At 48.3% G+C, this 22,580-nt stretch overlaps 1 protein-coding gene across 2 annotated transcripts in view; it reads left to right on the top strand.

Annotated features, from left to right (window-relative positions):
• The window catches only part of taf1b (TATA box binding protein (Tbp)-associated factor, RNA polymerase I, B), a 150,967-nt gene that overhangs the window by 15,503 nt on the left and 112,884 nt on the right, over positions 1 to 22,580 (top strand). For both annotated transcript variants that reach the window (XM_072498762.1, XM_072498763.1), the window contains exon 3: positions 18,632 to 18,719. In XM_072498762.1, the coding sequence (XP_072354863.1) occupies positions 18,632 to 18,719 (88 nt within the window). The remainder of the gene's footprint in view (positions 1 to 18,631; positions 18,720 to 22,580) is intronic.

The following is a 22,580-nucleotide window of genomic DNA, read 5'->3' on the forward strand; positions in this document are numbered from 1 at the left end:
CCTCCATCTGTTCCACCAACCGTGTTAAATTTAACCTGTGCAATGTGCCCCAATTCTTAGCTATCTGGATCCCCAGGTAACGAAAGTCTCTTGTTACCTTCCTCAACGGTAGGTCCTCTATTTCTCTACTCTGCTCCCCTGGATGCACCACAAACAACTCACTCTTCCCCATGTTTAATTTATACCCTGAAAAATCCCCAAACTCCCCAAGTATCCGCATTATTTCTGGCATCCCCTCCGCCGGATCCGCCACATATAGTAGCAAATCGTCCGCATACAAAGATACCCGGTGTTCTTCTCCTCCCCTAAGTACTCCCCTCCACTTCTTGGAACCCCTCAACGCTATCGCCAGGGGCTCAATCGCCAGTGCAAACAATAATGGGGACAGAGGGCATCCCTGCCTTGTCCCTCTATGGAGCCGAAAATATGCCGATCCCCGTCCATTCGTGACCACGCTCGCCACTGGGGCCCTATACAATAGCTGCACCCATCTAACATACCCCTCTCCAAAACCAAATCTCCTCAACACCTCCCACAAATAATCCCATTCCACTCTATCAAATGCTTTCTCGGCATCCATCGCCACTACTATCTCTGTTTCTCCCTCTGGTGGGGCCATCATCATTACCCCTAACAACCTCCGTATATTCGTGTTCAGCTGTCTCCCCTTCACAAACCCAGTTTGGTCCTCGTGGACCACCCCCGGGACACATTCCTCTATTCTCATTGCCATTACCTTGGCCAGGACCTTGGCATCCACATTTAGGAGGGAAATTGGTCTGTAGGACCCGCATTGTAGCGGGTCCTTTTCCTTCTTTAAGAGAAGCGATATCGTTGCTTCAGACATAGTCGGGGGCAGTTGTCCCCTTTCCTTTGCCTCATTAAAGGTCCTCGTCAGTACCGGGGCGAGCAAGTCCAAATATTTTCTCTAGAATTCGACTGGGAATCCGTCCGGTCCCGGGGCCTTTCCCGTCTGCATGCTCCTAATACCTTTCACCACTTCTTCTACCTCGATCTGTGCTCCCAGTCCCACCCTTTCCTGCTCTTTCACCTTGGGAATTTCCAGCCGATCCAAAAAGTCCATCATTCTCTCCCTCCCATCCGGGGGTTGAGCTTCATATAATTTTTTATAAAATGTCTTAAACACTTCATTCACTCTCTCCGCTCCCCGCTCCGTCTCTCCTTCCTCGTCCCTCACTCCCCCTATTTCCCTCGCTGCTCCCCTTTTCCTCAATTGGTGTGCCAGCAACCTGCTCGCCTTCTCCCCATATTCATACTGTACACCCTGTGCCTTCCTCCATTGTGCCTCTGCAGTGCCTGTAGTCAGCAAGTCAACTTCCACATGCAGCCTTTGCCTTTCCCTGTACAATCCCTCCTCCGGTGCTTCCGCATATTGTCTGTCCACCCTCAAAAGTTCTTGCAGCAACCGCTCCCGTTCCTTACTCTCCTGCTTCCCTTTATGTGCCCTTATTGATATCAGCTCCCCCCTAACCACCGCCTTCAACGCCTCCCAGACCACTCCCACCTGGACCTCCCCATTGTCATTGAGTTCCAAGTACTTTTCAATACATCCCCTCACCCTTAGACACACCCCCTCATCCGCCATTAGTCCCATGTCCATTCTCCAGGGTGGGCGCCCTCCTGTTTCCTCCCCTATCTCCAAGTCCACCCAGTGTGGGGCGTGATCCGAAATGGCTATAGCCGTATACTCCGTTCCCCTCACCTTCGGGATCAATGCCCTACCCAGCACAAAAAAGTCTATGCGCGAGTAGACTTTATGAACATAGGAGAAAAACGAGAACTCCTTACTCCTAGGTCTACTGAATCTCCACGGGTCTACCCCTCCCATCTGCTCCATAAAATCTTTAAGCACCTTGGCTGCTGCCGGCCTCCTTCCAGTCCTGGACTTCGACCTATCCAGCCCTGGATCCAACACCGTGTTAAAGTCTCCCCCCATTATCAGCTTTCCCGTCTCTAGGTCCGGAATGCGTCCTAGCATCCGCCTCATAAAATTGGCATCATCCCAGTTCGGGGCATACACGTTTACCAAAACCACCGTCTCTCCCTGTAGTTTGCCACTCACCATCACGTATCTGCCCCCGTTATCCGCCACTATAGTCTTTGCCTCGAACATTACCCGCTTCCCCACTAATATAGCCACCCCCCTGTTTTTCGCATCTAGCCCCGAATGGAACACCTGCCCCACCCATCCTTTGCGCAGCCTAACCTGGTCAATCAGTTTCAGGTGCGTTTCCTGTAACATAACCACATCTGCTTTAAGTTTCTTAAGGTGTGCGAGTACCCGTGCCCTCTTTATCGGCCCGTTCAGCCCTCTCACGTTCCACGTGATCAGCCGAGTTGGGGGGCTTCCCACCCCCCCCTTGCCGATTAGCCATCATCTTTTTCCAGCTTCTCACCCAGTTCCCACGCAGCTGTATCTCCCCCAGGCGGTGCCCCCCCGCCCATCTTCTCCCGTACCCGCTCCCCCCTTTCCCCAGCAGCAGCAACCCAGTAATTCCCCCCTCCCACCCCCCCCCCGCTAGACCCCCCGCTAGCGTAATTACTCCCCCCATGTTGCTCCCAGAAGTCAGCAAACTCTGGCTGACCTCGGCTTCCCCCCGTGACCACGGCTCGCACCGTGCGACGCCCCCTCCTTCCTGCTTCTCTATTCCCGCCATAATTATCATAGCGCGGGAGCCAAGCCCGCGCTTCTCCCTTGGCCCCGCCCCCCATGGCCAACGCCCCATCTCCTCTCCCTCCCCACCTCCCCCCATCACCCCCTGTGGGAGAGAGAAAAGTTACCACACCGCAGGATTAGAACATAAAACCCCTCTTCGCCCCCTACATTCGCCCCACCACTTTGCCAAACGTTCTTTTTAATAATCCACTCATTCCAGTTTTTCTTCTACAATAAAAGTCCACGCTTCATCCGCCGTCTCAAAGTAGTGGTGCCTCCCTTGATATGTGACCCACAGTCTTGCCGGTTGCAGCATTCCAAATTTTATCTTCTTTTTATGAAGCACCGCCTTGGCCCGATTAAAGCTCGCCCTCCTTCTCGCCACCTCCACACTCCAGTCTTGATAAACGCGGATCACCGCGTTCTCCCATTTACTGCTCCGGGTTTTCTTCGCCCATCTAAGGACCATTTCTCTATCCTTAAAACGGAGGAATCTCACCACTATGGCTCTGGGAGTTTCTCCTGCTCTCGGGCCTCGCGCCATAACTCGGTATGCTCCCTCCACCTCCAACGGACCCGCCGGGGCCTCCGCTCCCATTAACGAGTGCAGCATCGTGCTCACATATGCCCCGACGTCCGCACCCTCCACACCTTCAGGAAGACCAAGAATCCTCAGGTTGTTCCTCCTTGCGTTGTTCTCCAGTGCCTCCAGCCTCTCCACACATCGTTTCTGATGTGCCTCCTGTATCTCCGTCTTCACCACCAGGCCCTGTATATCGTCCTCATTCTCGGCTGCCTTCGCCTTCACGACCCAAAGCTCCCGCTCCTGGGTCTTTTGTTCCTCCTTTAGCCCTTCGATCGCCTGTAGTATCGGGGCCAACAGATCTTTCTTCATTTCCTTTTTTATCTCTTCCACGCAGCATTTCAAGAACTCTTGTTGTTCAGGGCCCCATGTGAAACTGCCACCTTCCGACGCCATCTTGGTTTTTGCTTGCCTTCCTTGCCGCTGTTCCAAAGGATCTGCTGCAATCCGGCCACTTTCCTCTCCTTTTTCCATCCGTGTCCAGGGGGAATTCCCTTCTGGTTTACCGCACGGTGTTTTTAGCCGTTAAAATTGCCGTTGGGGCTCCTATCAAGAGCCCCAAAGTCCGTTCCACCGGGAGCTGCCGAAACGTGCGACTCAGCTGGTCATCGCCGCACCCGGAACGTATATTGACAGTTATGTACGCAGAATGAAATATATTTTTAAAAAAGTGGTAGGATATTGTACGCCAGCTCAAAAACAGCAACTCTGTACAGTTAGAAATATTATGTTTAACAAATAAGTAGCACCTGTTTGTGAGGGGGGGGGGGGGGGAAACTGGGGAGGTATATATACATTTGGGTGCCGGAGAAACAATTACATTTGTTATGTCCAATACAGAGAGGGCAATACGAGAATGGATCTGGTGTTGGTGTTGTCACTTGTTTCTCCCGGACGAAAAAAAAGGAAAAGAAAATTGAAGATAGGAACAAATAGAAAGGGGAGAGAAGTGACCAACATCAGCTGCCCCAAAAGGAAAACGAGTGCCTTGTCGGATGGTAGTTGCAATAATTTCATTACTGTGATTGATGAGGTCATTTGATATTAATTTTTTTCAACTGATTTTTCAACACTGCAGACCATTTTTTCTAATATTTAAAGAGCAGTAGATTGAAATTTCTCGATAGCTTGAGAGCTCCCCTTGACTGGTCCAATGAGTTTGACAATTCCGATGCGTTTGTGCACAATATCTGCGCATTAATGTCTCTTTTAACAATTCCAAAGGGCACTTGACCACTCCCAAAGGTGACCCAGGACCATATCCAAAAGGTTACCTGACGTCCAAAAAGATAACCAACTCCGCAAAGAACTGTGGTAAGTTTAGATCTCTTACCAGGTCTAATATGCACAAATCATTTTCCCCATTCTCTCTTTATGCAAATCAAATCAGACTGAAGGTGGCTGCACTTTAGCATGTACATCTGGCACCGTGAAATGTGGATGTGCAAAGTTTGACCCCCCTCCCCGCCCCAAATCATGGGGATTGGCTTTTGGGTGGAGGTGGGACTTCTGCATTTGAGCCTCTGGTGCCACTTTCACAAAGCGTCTTCGACTGCGCAAAAATTCAGGCCTTTGTCTCAGTTTTCAAAGAGTGGATCACGACCAGGTGGGTGTTGGGGGGATTGCGGAGCGATCGGTCTCGTCGTTCCCACGGTGATTCCAATTACAGGAGAAGCGCCCAACGGACACTACTGGCTCTTGCATTGAGAATGGTGGCCTCTGCTGCCTTTTAAATGAAAATAAATGAGACTGTGGAGTTTTCCGGCCAGGAGTGGCAGCAGAGAGCAGGTCACGTGCCCTGCATGTACACTTGACGTCTTGAACTTGCTATGGGCACCAAATCACAGATCAGAGTTGCTTCCATTTTCCAGCCGCTGTCAAGAGGACTGTGAAGATGGATCATTTTCTGAAAAGTAATAGATGACCGGAGACTCGAATAGGCAGTGTACCTACTGGACAGGTACTCTCAACAGAATCTGCTGAGGAGAGTACAAGCCAGGACCGAGCAATGCTCGTGTTAGTTATGCACAGAACTCCAGAGCCTCTGGTTAACAGCCTATAAAAAATAAACTTAACTCGAGAACAATATAGCATAAAGATAATTTCTTAGGTATGGTTTTTGTTCGTTGAGCCGATGCAAAACTCATGTGTGTTATATACAGGGAAGTACTGGCAAATGAGAGAAGAAGTTACAAGTTTTGAAAGAGAAGTGGTGGATGAAAAATTCCTTTTGAGGTCGAGACCCTAAAGTCAGTTTTTCAAAAATATCAATTTAGAGTACCCAATTCTTTTTTTCCAATTAAGGGGCAATGCATGGCCTACCCTGCACATCTTTTTAGATTGTGGGGGTGAGACCCATGCAGACACGGGGAGAATGTGCAAACTCATATGGACAGTGACCCGGGGCCAGGATCGAACCCGGGTCCTCGGCGCCGTGAGGCAGCAGTGCTAACCACTGCACTAGTGTGCTGCCCCAGTGTCAGTTATTAACTTAACAGCTGACTCCAAATTAAAAGGATGCGCTGCTGTACTTGACCTGTGATACCACATTAAAAACACGATAAAGGCCATGAGGCTGCCAGCATTCTGGAGTAGCATCTCCCAGGAGTTTCCAGTGCTGAATAAAACGCAGTTTGTTGCAATTGCCCTTCATGACTACCTACATGTGCGAGGTTGGATTTTCAGTTTGCATAAAGATGAAGATGGCACAAAGGATCTGGCTGAAGTCTGCATCTGATGTGCACATTGCCCTCTTGCTCCTTTTGAACCTGTTTCAAGTGAGATGGTGAGGACCAGGCAGGCTCCCCTTTTGCATTAAAAGGTAAGCGAAGGTTGACCGGCGTGGGTCGCAATGGTCAGCCAGTTGGCAAAAGTGAGTCCTGGGTCAAAAGTTTGAAAAACACTGCAGTAGAAGACATAAATTACGTACCAGAAACCAAGAGGCCAATAAGACTGAGGAACTTAAAGGTAATTAATATCAGCAGAGCAAAAGCACTAAAGCTGACAAAGAAGACGTAGATTCTCTACAGTACAGAATGAGGCCATTCGTCCATCGAGTCTGCACTGACCCTCCGGAAGAGCACCCTACCTAGGCCAGTGCCCCCTTGCTATCCCCATAACCCCACCTTTAGATACTAAGGGGCAATTTATCATGGCCAATCCACCTAACCTGTACATCTTTGGCCTGTGAAAGAAAACTGGAGCACTTGGGGGAAACATCCACACAGACAAGGGGAGAAAGTGCAAATTCCACACAGACAGTCACCCAAGCTGGAATCGAAACCAGGTCCCTGGCTCTGTGACGCAGCAGTGCTAACCACTGTGCCACCCAAGGACATATCCCACGAACTTGATGATCTAGTGACCTACACCCTAGTGTTCTAAGAAATGGAACTGCAGAGATAATGGATGCGCTGATTAAGATTTTCCAAAATTCTCTAGATTCTCAAATGGGAGAGGTTTGGCTGTTGGCAAAGGCCACATTGTAGTTCAAGAAAGGAGGGAGAGAGAAAGCAAGGAGCAACACCAGTTAGCCTGATGTCTGTCATTGGGAAATGCCTCATCTGCCAGCCCTCGGATATAAATTCCACAGCTTCCCACCAGTAAGATTTTTTTCACCCCTTCATTCTTAATCTAAGACTATAGAGGCGAATGCATCAGGATTACTGTACAATTAGAGGATCGAGTTAGTGTACCAAAAGATTCAGTGTCACTACTGAATGGTCTTTCTATCCTTGCCTGACTGCAGTCAGTGCCACAAATATATTAGAAATCATTGGCCGGCAACGTTTAGCTAATTCCAGTGTCAGTTTTAACATTTATTTTTTCACACAATATGAGCACCTCTGGCCAGCATCTATTGCCCATCCCAAATTCCAATGAAAAGGTGTGGTGAACCACCTTTTGAACATGCTGCACCTTCATGTGGTGTATGCGTACCCACAGTGCTGTTAGGAAGGGAGATCCGGGAATTTGACCCAGTAACAGTGAAGGAATGGCAATTAAAGTTCCAAGTCAGGATGGTACGTGGTTTGGAGGGGAACTTGCAGTTGGTGGTGTTCCCATGAATTTGCTGGCTTTTCTTAGATGGTAATAGTTGTGGGTTGGAAGGCGCTGCTGAAGGCCTTGCTGCAGCGAATCTTGTGGATGGTGCATACTTCTGCCACTGTGCGTCGGTAGTGGAGGGAGTAAATGTTGCCGACTTCAGGGAACATCCACTAGGCACTTTTGGCCGAAGATTGTTCTGAATGCTTCAGTCTTATCTTTGCACTGATGTGTTGGGCTTCTCCATCATTAAGAATGGGTTATTTGTGGAACCTCTTCCTCCAGTGAATTGTTTAATTGTCCACCACAATTCACGACTGGATGTGGCAGGACTGCAGAGCTTAGATTTATCCGTTGGTTGTGGAATTGCTTAGCTCTGTCCATTACTTGCTGCTTATGCTGTTTGACGTGCAAATAGTCCTGTATTGTCGCTTCAGGTTGACACCTCATTTTTAAGTATGCCTGGTGCTGCTCCCGGCATACACACCTGCACTCTTCATTGAAGCAGGGTTAATCTCCTGGCTTGGTGGTAATGGTAGAGTGGGGGATATGCCAGGCCATGAGGTTGCAAATTGTAGTTGAGCACAATTCTGCTGCTGATGATCCACAGCACCCCATGGATGTCCAGTATGGTGATGCTAGATCTGTTAGAAACATTTCCCATGGTGGAGGTTATCCTCAATGTGAATGTGAAGAGGACTTTGTCTCCACAAGGAGTGTGCAGTGGTCACTCCTACACGAATACTGTCATGGACAAATGCATCTACAGCAGACAGGTTAATGAGGATGAGGTCAAGTAAGTTTTTCACTCTGGTTCCCGCACCACCTGCCATAGACCCAGTAGAGCAACTGTGGTGGTGCTACCAAACTACTCTTAGTGATGGACACACCCAGAGTTCATTCTGCAACCTGGCCACCCTTTGCGCTTCCTTCAAGTGGTGTTAAACATGGAGGAGTACTGATTCAACAGTTAAGGGGGGGATGATACATTATAATGAACAGGTGTTTTCCTTACCCATGTTTGATCTGGCGCCTTGAGACTTCATGGGGTCCAGTGTAGACATTGAAGACTCCCGGCGCAACTCCCTCCTTACTGCGCAGCAATGTTCCGCCACCTCCGCTGGGTCTATCCTTCCAGTGGGACAGGACATACCCAGGGATGGTGATGGTTGTATCTGAGACATGGTAAGGTATGATTCTGTGAGTATGACTCAGGCTGTTGTTTGACTAGTCTGAGACCACTCTCACAATTTTGGCACAAGCCCCAGATGACCGTTGCAGGGTTGACAGGGCTGGGTTTGTTTAGCAGACCACAGACTAGTCTGAATCGAGTAGGTAAAAGAAAGCTATATTTATTGCAACACAATTATGTTTACAATATACCGGTGGCACAGTTCATGGCCTCGGGTCACTGTCCTTATTGAGTTTGCACATTCTCTCCCCCCCCCCCCCCCCCCCCCCCCCGTGTCTGTAGGTCTCATGCAGGATATAACATTCCCCGCCCCACCCCCAAATTCCAAAGACTACTGACGACTGCAGAGTAGGAGGGCGCCAGACTCTCTTTGCCTGTGGCTGTGCTTTCTGACTTGTGGGGTTGGACCAGGCGATATATATCTGGACGGCGAACGCTGCTTCCATTTGGAACGCCGTGGCGGATGCACTGTCTGAGGCTGCTGCACTGCCTGCTCCACATCGGAGCCGTCTGGCGCCTGGTCTCCATTTGAAAACCCGTATCTGCGACACCTCTCTCATTTCGGTGTATTGACCCTCTTGAGGTCATGGTCTAGCCTCTATGGCACCGGTTTTGGCTGGACTGTAATTTTCCTCTTCTGACAAATTTTTTGATCGGTGATCGACGTATTTTTTCATGAAGTGACCCCATGCCTGAACTGGCCCTGTTTGGCCTGAGATCCACTGGGTGCCATCTGCAAAGTTGCAAACAAAGACTGTCACCTGGTATAAACCGTCTGGTCGGATTTCGTCTAACTGGGCAACACCTTTGCTGTTCCTGGCTGTGGTGTCCTTTCCTGCCAATATCAGGGAAAGCAAAACGAAGATGGGTTTGAAGCTTCCGGCCCATTAGCAATTCAGCCGGTGCTAACCCGGTCGCAGCATGTGGAGCGGTCTGATAGCAGATCAAGAATCTAGCCAGTTTTGTGTGTATTGATCCCGAAGTCTGTTTTTTCAGCCCTCGTTTGAATGTCTGTACTGCCCTTTCTGCCAGCTCAATGGAAGCCGGGTGATGGGACCAAACTCCTTTGTCTTCATGAACCCTGTGAATTCCTCACTGGTGAAGGGCGTTCCATTGTCGGTAACAAATACTTCTGGGACACTGTGCGCACTGAAAGACAACTGCAGTTTATCAATGGTCGGCGACATTCCATGGACTTCACTTTGGGCATCTATCAAGAGTAAGAACACTGAGCCTCGAAAAGGACCGGCAACATCGGCATGTAACCGCACCCACGATTGCCACAGCCATTCCCATGGGTGAAGGGGTGCGTCTGGCGGAAGTTTCTGTTCCTGGCAAATGCCGCACTGCTGGGCTACCCTTTCTGTATTGGCGTCCAGGCCCGGCCATCAAACATAACTGCGAGCAAGCATTTTCATTTTGGACAGCTCCTGGTGCCCGTTATGCAGGCCCTTCAAGATCAGGTCTTGGCTCTTACTTGGGACGACGACACGTGTCCTTCACAAAAGGATTCCGTCTTGTACACTATACTTGGACATTTCTGCCAATCTGGGTACCTGGACGATGCTTAAATGAGTACTGGATCCAGTGCTGTATCCTGGCTGAGGCGGTGGGTGGAATTGCTTTGTCTTTGAAAAGCAGTGGCTTGTGGTCCATGATGATCATGAACTGATCATGAACTGATCATCTGGTACGAACAGTCTGGTTCACCGGACACCTACTAATTGAATTTCTTCATGAGAAAGACAACTACCAGACCTTCTTTCTCAATTTGCGTATAAATGTGCTCGTCCAAGGCCAGTGTCTTGGAGGTGAAGACGATTGGTCGCTCTCTGCCATCTTCCATGCGGTGTGATAAAACGGCACCAAAGCCTGAGGAAGTGAATTGTTTTTTCACTTGTGTAAATGCTTCTTCTTGTTTATTTTTCCATGCCTATTCCTGTTTTTTTTAAGAGGAGATGTAGGGACTAACATGGTCGCGAGACCGGGGAGATCTTTCTGTCATAGTTCACCAATCAAGGAAGACCTCAACTCTGGTGTTTTCAGGTGTAGGTCCTTGTTGAATTGTCTGTACTTTCTCCAGAACCGGGTGGAACCCCTCACCGTCCACTCGGCAGCCCAGGTACACTCCGTCCCTCGCATGGAACATGCATTTTTCTCTCCGCAGACAAACTCCTGTCACTGAGAAATGACAGAACCATCTCCAAATTATTTTTAATGTTCCGATTCAGTTGCCCCTGTGACTAACATGTCGTCCAGGTACACTCAAACCCGCGGCAATCCTCAGTATGTTTTCCATTATTCTGGAAAATTACACAGGCCAACGATACTCCAAAGGGTTGTCCAGTGCACTTGTACAGGCCTCTATGGGTGTTTATGGTAACATATTTACCATAAATGAGGCAGGGTTGAATTCTAACTGCAAGTACACATGGCTCATATCGAGCTTAATAAATGAGTCACTGGCCATTTTTCTGTGTAGATCCTTGATGCGGGGCATCGAGTAACGATCCAGCCAGGGGGCCCTGTTGACCGTGAACTTGTTGTCCCCGCACAATCTGACCATTTTAGCTGGCTTGGGCACTGGTACCGCCCAGTCGGTGAAACGTACTGGTTTAATGATCCCAAGCCTTCAGGCTGGCTTGGTTCCGCCTTAACTTTCACTAACAAAGCATAAGGAACTGAGTGAACTCTTAAGTACTTTGATTGTGTGTCTGAATCTACCTGGACTTTTGCCATTGACTCTTTTTAATTTTCCCAGTTTGTGCTGGAATTCCCCAGCACTTAGTATAGGCGCCTGGTTCCCATTTGGATTGGATTTGTTTATTGTCACATGTACCGAGGCACAGTAAAAAGTATTTTTCTGCGAGCAGCTCAACAGATTATTAAGTACATGAAATGAAAAGGAAATAAAAGAAAATACATAATAGGGCAACACAAGGTACACAATGTAACTACATAAGCACCGGCATCGGATGAAGCATACAGGGGTGTAGTGTTAATGAAGTCAGTCCATAAGAGGGTCACTTAGAAGTCTGGCACCAGCAGGGAAGAAGCTGTTTTTGAGTCTGTTCGTGCGTGTTCGCAGACTTCTGTATCTCCTGCCCGTTGGAAGAAGTGAGTAAGCCGGGTGGGATTGGCCTTTGATTATGCTGCCCGCTTTCTCCAGGCAGCGGGTGGTGTAGATGGAGTCAATGGATAGGAGGCAGATTTGTGTGATGGACTGGGCTGTGTTCATGACTCTGAAGTTTCTTGCGGTCCTGGACCGAGCAGTTGCCATACCAGGCTGTGATGCAGCCAAATAAGATGCTTTCTATGGTGCAGCTGTAAAAGTTGGTAAGAGTTAATGTGGACATGCCAAATTTCCTTTAGTTTCCTGAGGAAATATAGGCACTGTTGTGCTTTCTTGGTGGTAGCGTCGACGTGGGTGGACCAGGACAGATTTTTGGAGATATGTACTGAGGTACCCTCAATAATGATGCTTAGAGATTAAACTGTAGAGAAGGCTTTATTAGACTAATAACTATGCTACAGATTTGGACGAGAGCTGACTGCTATACAGACCATGAGGCAGGCCTTTATGTATGGCTCCCAGATGGGCGGAGCCAGAGGCGGAGTCCCCAGGGTTCCAAGCCTGGTCTTAAAGGGGACATCACCTTACATGATGATAAGGCAGTAACCGTTCATCACATGATCACATGTACCCCATGGAATTTGAAACTGCTAACCATCTCCACCTCAACCCCGTTGATGCTAACAGAGGTGTGTACAATACTCTGCTTCCTGAAGTCAATGACCAGCTCTTTAGTTTAGCTGGCATTGAGGGAGCGAGTTGTTGTCGCTGCACCACTCCACTAGGTTCTCTATCTCCCTCCTGTATTCTGACTCGTCGTTATTCGAGATCCGGCCCACTATGGTCGTATCGTAAGCAAACTTGTAGATGGAGTTGGAACCAAATGTTGCCACGCAGTCGTGTGTGCACAGGGAGTAGAGTAGGGGGCTAAGTACACAGCCTTGCGGGGGCCCCGGTATTGAGAACTATTGTGGAGGAGGTGTTGTTTATTCTTATTGATTGTGATCTGTGGGTCAGAAAGTCGAGGATCCAGTTGCAGAGTGAGGAGCCAAGTCCTAGGTTTTGGAGCTTTGATATGAGCTTGGCTTGGATTATGGTATTGAAGGCGGAGCTGTAGTCAATAAATAGGAGTCCTTGTTGTCGAGATGCTCTAGGGATGAGTGTAGGGCCAGGGAAATGGCATCCGCTGTGGACTGGTTGCGGCGGTATGCGAATTGCAGTGGATCAAGGCGCTCTGGGCATATGGAGGTGATGAGCTTCATGACCAACCTCTCGAAGCACTTCATTATGACTGAAGTCAGGGCCACCGGACGGTAGTCATTGAGGCACGTTGCCTGGTTCTTCTTTGGCACCGGTATGATGGTGGTCTTGAAGCAGGTGGGGACCTCGGAGTGGAGTAGGGACAGGTTAAAAATGTCCGCGAATACTCTGCCAGCTGGACCGCGCAGGCTCTGAGTGCATGACCAGGGATCCCGTCCGGGCCCGTCGCCTTCCGAAGGTTCACTTTCAGGAAGGCCGATCTGACTTCGGAAGCTGTGATGGTGGGTATGGGTGAGTTATGGGCTGCTGGGATACTCGACAGCGGATTGTTGGTTTCCTGCTCGAACCAAGCATAGAATGCATTGAGTTCATCGGGGAGGGGTGCGCTGCTGCTGGAGATACTGCTCAGCTTTGCTTTGTGGCCCGTTTTGTTGTTTAGTCCTTGCCACAACCGCCGAGAGTCTGTCTGTGACTCCAGCTTGGTTTGATAGTCTCTCTTGGCATCTCGGATGGCTTTGCAGAGGTCGTACCTGGATTTCTTGTCTAGGTCAGGGACGACTGACTTGAATGCCTCAGACCTGTCCTTCAGTAGGGAGTCAATCTCGCGATTGAGCCATGGTTTCCTGTTGGGGAACATACGTACTGCTTTCTTTGGCATGCAGTTGTCCACACATTTGCTGATGAAGTCTGTGGTGGACCAGTCCACTGTCTCTAAGCAGTCTCGTAAGACTCTTCTGTTTCCTCTGACCAGCACTGCATGACCTTCTTAGCTGGATTCTCCCGTTTGAGTTTCTGCTTGTATGCCGGGAGAAGGAGCACCGTCTTATGGTCTGATTTCCCAAAGTGCGGTTGGGGGATGGAACGGTAGGCGCCCTTGATTTTTGAGTAGCAGTGGTCACGAGTGTTGTCGCCCCTGGTGGGACAGGAGATGTGCTGGTGGAATTTTGGCAGTACCCTCTTGAGGTTGGCCTTGTTGAAGCCTCCGGCCACGATGAACAAGGCCTCCGGATGTTCTGTTTCGTAGTTGTTTATAACTGTGCACAGGGGCAGTACGGTGGCGCAGTGGGTTAGACCTGCTGCCTCATGGCGCTGAGGTCCCAAGTTCGATCCCGGCTCTGGGTCACTGTCCGTGTGGAGTTTGCACATTCTTCCCGTGGTTTGCGTGGGTTTCGCCCCCACAACCCAAAGATGTGCAGGCCAGGTGGATTGGCCATGCTAAATTGCCCCTTGGAAAAAATTAATTGGGTACTGTAAAATTAAAATTAAATAAATAAATAACTGTGTACAGTTCTTCCAGCGCCTCCTTCACTTCTGCCTGGGGTGGAATGTCGACCACTGTCACAATGGCTGAAGTGAACTCACATGGAAGACAGTATGGGCGGCACTTCACGGTAAGGTATTCCAGATCCGGGGAGCAGTAGGTTGCCAGCGTTTCCACATCCAAGCACCAGGAGGAGTTGTTGAGCAGGCAAACCCGTCCACCCTTCGCTTTGCCTGATGACGCAGTGTGGTCCGCCCGGTGAATTGAGAAGCCTATGGCACAGTCCGGTGAGGCAGGGGTGAAACAGAGCACACAGCAGCCTCTTACTTCCCTCTGAGAGGTAAGATTAGCGTTCAGTTCATCCAGCTTGTTTTCAATCGCTTGGACGTTTGCCAGGAGTATGCTGGGGAGAGGGGTCTTGAAACCACGTTGCTTCAGTCTCACCTGCAGACCGCCGCCATTCCATTTAGAAAATCTGCTGCCGTCCAAGTGTAGGCGCTTTAACCAACCGCGGCCCAGCTATGATCAATGGGACTTGCACCGACTGTTGCCTGTAAACTACCGGGGTCATTGTCGTTTCTGTGTGGCTAACAGTTGCCGGTGTACGTTGCTAACCATGCCTCGTCTCGCAGATCTAACTGTTGCACCCTCGTCTTTATCCTGTCGAAGGTTTGTTTCCCAATAACTGAAACCTTCTGCGTCTAGTTCCATGTCCAATGGATGACCGTTAACTTGATGGGGCCACTCCGGGTGCTGTAATGCAATTCAGCTGCATGCACCCCTTCTCTGGCTGTTCCAGGTGGAAAGTGCGAGCCCTTGGTTGGCGCTTGCTTCTACTGGGGCGCCAGGGTTGCTGGCTGACTTGTCCCTTGCTCTCCCTGCTGCTCCTGTGTCCACATGCCCCACAACGCCTGGGCTCTCTCTCTCTCTCTCTCTCTGCAGACTCTGAGGGGGGTATCCCATTGGGACGTTTCAGTCCTTGACCAATAGTCCCTTCGGTACTCTGTCCAGAGGAAGGTTTCAGCCTTTGGGATGTCGCTCGCTGGGATGGGGCACATCCTAGAGTGTTTACCTCCATCCCCTGGATCTCTTGCACTCCTCTCTCAGCACTTTTGCAGAAATCTGAAATTTGTATGGCCAGCTGAAGATCTAGAATCACAGAATTTACAGTGCAGAAGGAGGCCATTCGGCCCATCGGATCTGCACCGGCTCTTGGAAAGAGCACCGCACCTACACCACAGCTCCACCCTATCCTGTAACCGCCCCAAAGCTTTTTCGATACTGCGGACAATTTAGCATGACAATCCACCTAACCTGCACATCTTTGGACTGTGGGAGGAAACCAGAGCACCCGGAGGAAACCCACGCAGACACGGGGAGAATGTGCAGACTCCGCACAGACAGAAGCGATGGTTTGGCCAGTTTTTGTAATATCATCAGAAATTCGGTTACGGATTCTCCTTGGGTCCCCTCGGTCATATTTAAACGGTGGTTGGGATTTTGCAATACGGCAGCCAAGTGGTGACCCCGGCGTAAACTCCGGAGTGTTTCATGCCGGTGTCAACGGGCCACCTGGCCGAGCGATTCCGTAGCCCATACGCAGCCCTGCACGTCTGGCCGCGAGTCCGCGCATGTGCGCGGCAGCCGTTTCCGCGCCGGGCCCGCGCAACATGGCGGAGCCACGCTGCGGGCCGGCGCGGAAGAAGGTAGGTCCCCCCCGGATTGCTCACGTCCGACGATCGGTGGCCCCCGATCGCATTCCTGTCCATCGTGGCGGCCCCCCCCGTAGTCTGATCCCCCCCCCCTCCACCAGGGCGGCCACCGCGGCTGCGTGTCCGAGCTCCCGCCTTGTGGAACCATGTTAGAACCACGCCGGCAGGAACTCGGCTAGTCGTCCGTGGAGATTCGCCGCGGGGGTCTCTTTCAACGGCCCCCAACTGGCGCCGTGTCGACTGCACGGGCGCAGCTGGCAGCAATTCTCCGGTCCCCGAAGAATCGCATCCCGGCGTCGGACCGGTGTCGCGGGCCGTCTCGGTGTCAACTTTAAGGGCAGCACGGTAGCATTGTGGATTGCACAATTGCTTCACAGCTCCAGGGTCCCAGGTTCGATTCCGGCATGGGTCACTGCCTGTGTGGAGTCTGCACATCCTCCCCGTGTATGCGTGGGTTTCCTCCGGGTGCTCCGGTTTCCTCCCACAGTCCAAAGATGTGCAGGTTAGGTGGATTGGCCATGCTAAATTGCCCTTAGTGTTGAGTGGGGTTACTGGGTTGTGGGGATAGGGTGGAGGTGTTGACCTTGGGTTGGGTGCTCTTTCCAAGAGCTGGTACAGACTCGATGGGCCGAAGCCTCCTTCTGCACTGTAAATTCTATGATTTCTATGAACTCTAATTCTCCACACCAGCGCGAGAATTCTGGCCGGTATTTCTGCACTATAACCAACAGTTTAGGGTTGAAGTGTTGTGCTACTAGGGTTACAAATTCTCCCAAAGTCTTTGTGTCCGGAGCTGCGGGATATGTAAGGCTCTTTATCAATCTACGTATGAGCTCCACAGGAGTCAGTAATATCACTGTCTGTTGACTTTCACCTGTGAAAGTGTTTGCCTGGAAAAAATAATGTATGGGTTCTGCTTACTGTGTCCAATCCTCTATGCTCACGGTGAACACATCCAACCTTCCGAACCAAAGCATTTTACTCCAACCGTAGTCCAGCAGTAGAAAGGAGATGGTTCCACCAAATGTTCGTCCGATGGTGTAGCAGTATCGACAATAACCCAGTTTTATCCTCGTCACCAGTTTAGTAGGCCACAGACGAGTCTGAATCGAGATGGAAAAGAAAACTGTTTTTTGCAAAGCAATTATATTTACAATACACATCAGTCAGGTCTACTCTCAGTTCCATATCTGGCCAACTTTATATTGAACTCAATCATGAACTCCATCATGAATGCCCTCGGGCTCCTCGCCCACATAGCAGGGGAGCTTGCATGTGGCAAGACTCGTGGAGAGACTGATTGCTCTAACTCCATAGTTCTCGTGCAGGATATGACAGTTTGCCATTGTTGTTTCTGGTGCATTGATTGATACCGTGTGATCCTTCCGGTTTTGTTGTTCTTTATTGTCTTTGTAGTGCCTGGATACACCTGAGTTGCTTGCTAGGCCATTTCAGAGAGCATTTATGAGTCAACCACATTGCTGTTATACAGGAGTCAGACCAAGTAAGGACGGGCGGTTTCTTTCCCCTAAAGGTCATTTGTAAACCAGATAGGTTTTTTTTACAACAATCGACAGAAGTTCATGGCCATAAACTTTTAATTCCAGATTTTTTTCAATTTCAACCCTGGTCCCCCAAACATTACCCTGGATCTCTGGATTAATAGGCCAGTAACACTACCAATACCCTGCTGCCCCCATATGACAGATATGTGGGTAAATGACATTGTGGTACTTTGGGTGGGAGGGGAGAGAGAGACAAATACATTAGAAAGAGAAAGAGAGTATGGGAGGAAAGATGATTCAGAGCCTGATCAAAGGCATGTGTGGAGGTGTTGAGCACTGTGCATCAGAGGCATGTGGGTGTAGCAGGCATGTGAAACATTGGGTAGCAGGTGTACTATGGTAGGTGTTGGACATCAGGCACAGCATGGGGGAGGAGGATGAGATGTGGAAACAGCAAGTGAAGCCTGTCTGCAGTACCAGCCTCCGTAAAACACCCTTGATTATTGCACTGCACAGTGTGCCATTTCTAATTCCAACAGTGTGCATACTTAATGTCTCTTTGAATGCGACTTCTAATTTAGTGCTAAATTAAAGGCAAATTTGATGTGGAAGGAAGGAGAGTAATCAAACATCAGGTGGTAGAAGAGGGAAATAGTCAGTACTGCTTTCATTAATCTGGATCAGTTCTATTCCTTTGTGCCACCTATAGGTCTGTGTTGTGTAATGCATATATTATGATGCACCACAAAACCGAATTTGAGAATTAGGGTGACAGTAACAAGGAAAAACCCTTGGGTCAACAGTGTCTCATTGGGGGACAGGTTAACAAACTTTAAATGCATTTATACATTTGTATTCTAGTTTTCGTGTACTCTCCTACTTGTTATCTCTCTGAATATTATTAAGATCTGGATAAATGATTTTATTAACAGCTAATTTGTCTTAAAGGTTTGGTGGAAGAATCAGACATGTCCTTCTGCTCAAAAATTTCAGAAGAGATTTTGGAAGAATAATTCTATGGGGAAATTCCTTTTTCTCCTACAACTGCATTTGCAAATTAGACTCTAAGGATAACTGCTGTGCATCTGTGTAACCTTCATTTTCTGGATTGTCACACAAATGGTCTTGATTTTTGTCCCTGTCTGAAATATTCTTCTCTCTAATGGAGCTATTGGAAGGAGCGGGTACCAGTTTGCTCTCATTTTGGGTTTGCCTCCTTCCCATCTCTGGGGGTGAAAAGTATAATGATTGAATGAAATGTTCGATATTGAAGCAAAAACAAACCTGCCAGTGCCTTTCAAAGATGCATTTCTTCTTCTGACAGAAAACAGCAGATGTCGCCTCTGAGGTTTTTATGCAGAATGCAAGAGTGAACACCATCTCCAAAGGACTGAAAAAAAGAGACAAACTTGGTAGGTGTAGTTTAATTATCCTGCTGTATTATAATATGCGTTATTTTGAATGACAACTTGCTTTTGATTTTTGAATAATTATAACATTTAATGGTTGTGTTCTTCAAAGTGTTTTAAAAGTATAAAATAAAAAGACTAGGAATGTTTCTGACTGCATTTGCACCATTCAGATTTGAACTGAGATGCTTGGTATGAATTTTACATTCCTAGAAGGAGCTTCTTTAAGTTTGAGGCCACTTACTCGAGGAAAGAGGAGGCTCACATGATCTAATGGGAAACAGTATAAATCTTTTTCTGCTTACCCATAATAAATCTGCAAATAAAACAAAAGACTGAACGTATGTGCAAACATTGTTTTAAAAAATAAATAAATTCAGAGTACCCAATTCATTTCTTCCCGGGTCCTCGGCGCCATTGGATTGGGTTGGATTGGATTGGTTTATTGTCACATGTACCGAGGTACAGTGAAAAGTATTTTTCTGCGAGCAGCTCAACAGATCATGAAGTACATGGGAAGAAAAGGGAAGAAAAGAAAATACATAATAGGGCAACAAAAGGTATACAATGTAACTACATAAGCACCGGCATCGGATGAAGCATACAGGGTAGTGTTAATGAGGTCAGGCCATAAGAGGGTCATTTAGGAGACTGGTGACAGTGGGGAAGAAGCTATTTTTGAGTCTGTTCATGCGTGTTCTCAGACTTCTGTATCTCCTGCCCGAAGTGAATCTTTGATTCTAGGCTGTCAGAACTGCTGAGATTGTCCAGCATTTTCTGTTTTTGTCACTGAAAATACTCAGCAGGTCAGGCAGCATATTAGTTCTGATGAAAGGTTTTGCAACACAGATGCTGCCTGACCCGAAGATTTTCAGCATGTTTTTTTACTTTTATTTCAGGTTTACAGCATCCTCATTATTTTACTTTCCTCTACAGTCACAGTGAAACCTCATTCATCTTTAAAGTCATTTGCTCTCAGTTCTAAATCACTGATGAAGATAGAAGTATTTCATTGTAATTAAATCATGTGTGATATCATACATCGTCATTTTTGCACGTAGACCGGGCAGCACGGTGGTGCACTGGTTAGCACAGCTGCCTCACGGCGCCGAGGTCCTAAATTCGATCCCGGCCCCGGGTCAGTGTGTGGAGTTTGCACCTTCTCCCCGTGTCTGTGTGGGTCTCACCCCCACCACCCAAAAAGATGTGCAGGGTATTGGCCACGCTAAATTGCCCCTTAATTGTAAATACAAGAATTGGCTACTCTAAATTTGAAAATAATAGTCATAGAATCCCTACAGTGCAGAAGGAGACCATTCAGCTCATCGAGTCTGCACTGACCCTCTGAAAGAGTATTCCACCCAAGCTGACTTCTCCGCCCTGTCCCATTAACCCTTTAACCTAATGTACACATCTTTTTTGAACACTAAGGGGCAATTTAGCATGACCAATCCACCTAACCTACACATCTTTGGACTGTGGGAGGAAACCGAAGCACCCGGAGAAAACCCACGCAGACATGGGGAGAATGTACAAACTCTTCACCAGTGACCCAAAGCTGGAATTGAACCCGGGTCCCTGGCTCTGTGAAGCAGCAGTGCTAACCACTGTGCCACCGTGCCGTGAAGAAAAAAGAGAGCTACCGTTTTGAGTCTGGATGACTCTGAAAGTATTTTCAGGAATTTTGTTTTTGTTTCACAGTGACTTTACTGAAATCATTGCATGGGATTAATTTCTCCAGTGAAAATTTACATTTACCTGCAGGCTTGAAATCCAAATGACTTGATTAAGTACCATAAACAGAATGCTAATGAGCTATAATTTACATTGTATCCTGCTGGGCATATCACTGGTGAGTTGTCAGATCAATCTTTACGTTCTTCCTCCATCCCCCCTCCCCCACACCCCCACCTGGTCCACAATCCTTTCAGGAAATCTGCAGAATTTGCATCGTTACTCCCTGATTCACGATAACCAGCAAAAATTGATTTCTGGATGGATTTTTTAAAAGTGCATAAGTGAGCTCTTACTCTCTAGGGACAATTATGATAGTATGGGCAAATTATCTGTGAATACAGAATTGTTTGGGAATTAAACTGCTTCAGTTTGCTCACTGAAATTGACATGAGCCTGTGTATTACGCAGTGAAGAATAATTAATATATCAGACCATGTGATCTGGCTGAATATTTCTCCTTGTTGATATAAATGAACGCTGAATTTTAATTGTTGCTATTGTGCATAAATTACAGCATAGTACAGACTTTTTATAGGCATTGGAAACATAAGAACATAAGAAATAGAAACATGTGGTCCCTCGAGTCTGCCCCACTACACGACATGATCATGACTAATCTGTTTAAATTCTACTTTCCACCCTCTTCCTATATCACTTAATTCCATGAGAAACCACTAATTTATCAATCTCAATCTTTTTTTAAAAAATATATATTTTATTCAAGTTTTTTGGCCAAACATAACAATACGTAGTGTTTCTTTTACATAACAATAAAGCAATATAACTAACAGTGGCCAGTTTTAAACAAATAAATAAGTAATATATAAACAAAAACAAAAAAACAAAACTAAATGGCAACTGCCTTGTCCAAAATAAATACTCTCCAAAAATACAATCCAATATACAATTACATATACCAAATACCTATACATATACAATAACATCCCTGAGAGTCTGTCCAATTCCTCCTCCCCCCTGGGTTGCTGCTGTTGTCTACTTCTTTTCCATTCCCTCTACCTTTCTGTGAGGTAGTCGACGAACAGTTGCCACCGCCTGGTGAACCCCTGAGCCGAACCCCTTAACACAAACTTAATCCGTTCTAACTTTATAAACCCTGCCATATCGTTTATCCAGGTCTCCACACCCGGGGGTTTGGCTTCCTTCCACATTAACAATATCCTGCGCCGGGCTACAAGGGACGCAAAGGCCAACACGTCAGCCTCTCTCGCCTCCTGCACTCCCGGCTCTTCTGCAACCCCAAATATAGCCAACCCCCAGCTTGGTTCGACCCGGTCCCCCACCACCTTCGAAAGCACCTTTGTCACCCCCACCCAGAACCCCTGTAGTGCCGGGCATGACCAAAACATGTGGGTGTGATTCGCTGGGCTTCTCGAGCACCTCGCACACCTATCCTCTACCCCAAAAAATTTACTAAGCCGTGCTCCAGTCATATGCGCCCTGTGTAGCACCTTAAATTGTATCAGGCTTAGCCTGGCACACGAGGACTATGTAGGGCATCAGCCCACAGCCCCTCCTCAATCTCCTCCCCCAGTTCTTCTTCCCATTTCCCTTTCAGCTCATCTACCATGATCTCCCCCTCGTCCCTCATCTCCCTGTATATGTCCGCCACCTTACCGTCCCCCACCCATGTCTCTGAGATCACTCTATCCTGCACTTCCTGCGTCGGGAGCTGCGGGAATTCCCTCACCTGTTGCCTCGCAAAAGCCCTCAATTGCCTATACTGAAATGCATTCCCTTGGGGCAACCCATATTTCTCCGTCAGCGCTCCCAGACTCGCAAACGTCCCATCTACAAATCGATCTCTTAGTTGTACTACCCCAGCTCTTTGCCATGCTCCAAATCCCCCATCCATTCTCCCCGGAACGAACCTATGATTGTTTCTTATCGGGGACCGCACCGAAGCTCCCGTCCCTCCCCTATGCCGTCTCCACTGCCCCCAAATTTTCAATGTAGCCACCACCACCGGGCTTGTGTATTTCTTTGGTGAGAACGGCAACGGTGCCGTCACCATTGCTTGCAGGCTAGTCCCCCTGCAGGACGCCCTCTCTAATCTCTTCCACGCCGCTCCCTCCCCTTCTCCCATCCACTTACACACCATTGAAACAT

The sequence above is a fragment of the Scyliorhinus torazame genome, chromosome 4 (genome assembly GCF_047496885.1).
Source record: "Scyliorhinus torazame isolate Kashiwa2021f chromosome 4, sScyTor2.1, whole genome shotgun sequence".
Classification (NCBI taxonomy): domain Eukaryota; kingdom Metazoa; phylum Chordata; class Chondrichthyes; order Carcharhiniformes; family Scyliorhinidae; genus Scyliorhinus; species Scyliorhinus torazame.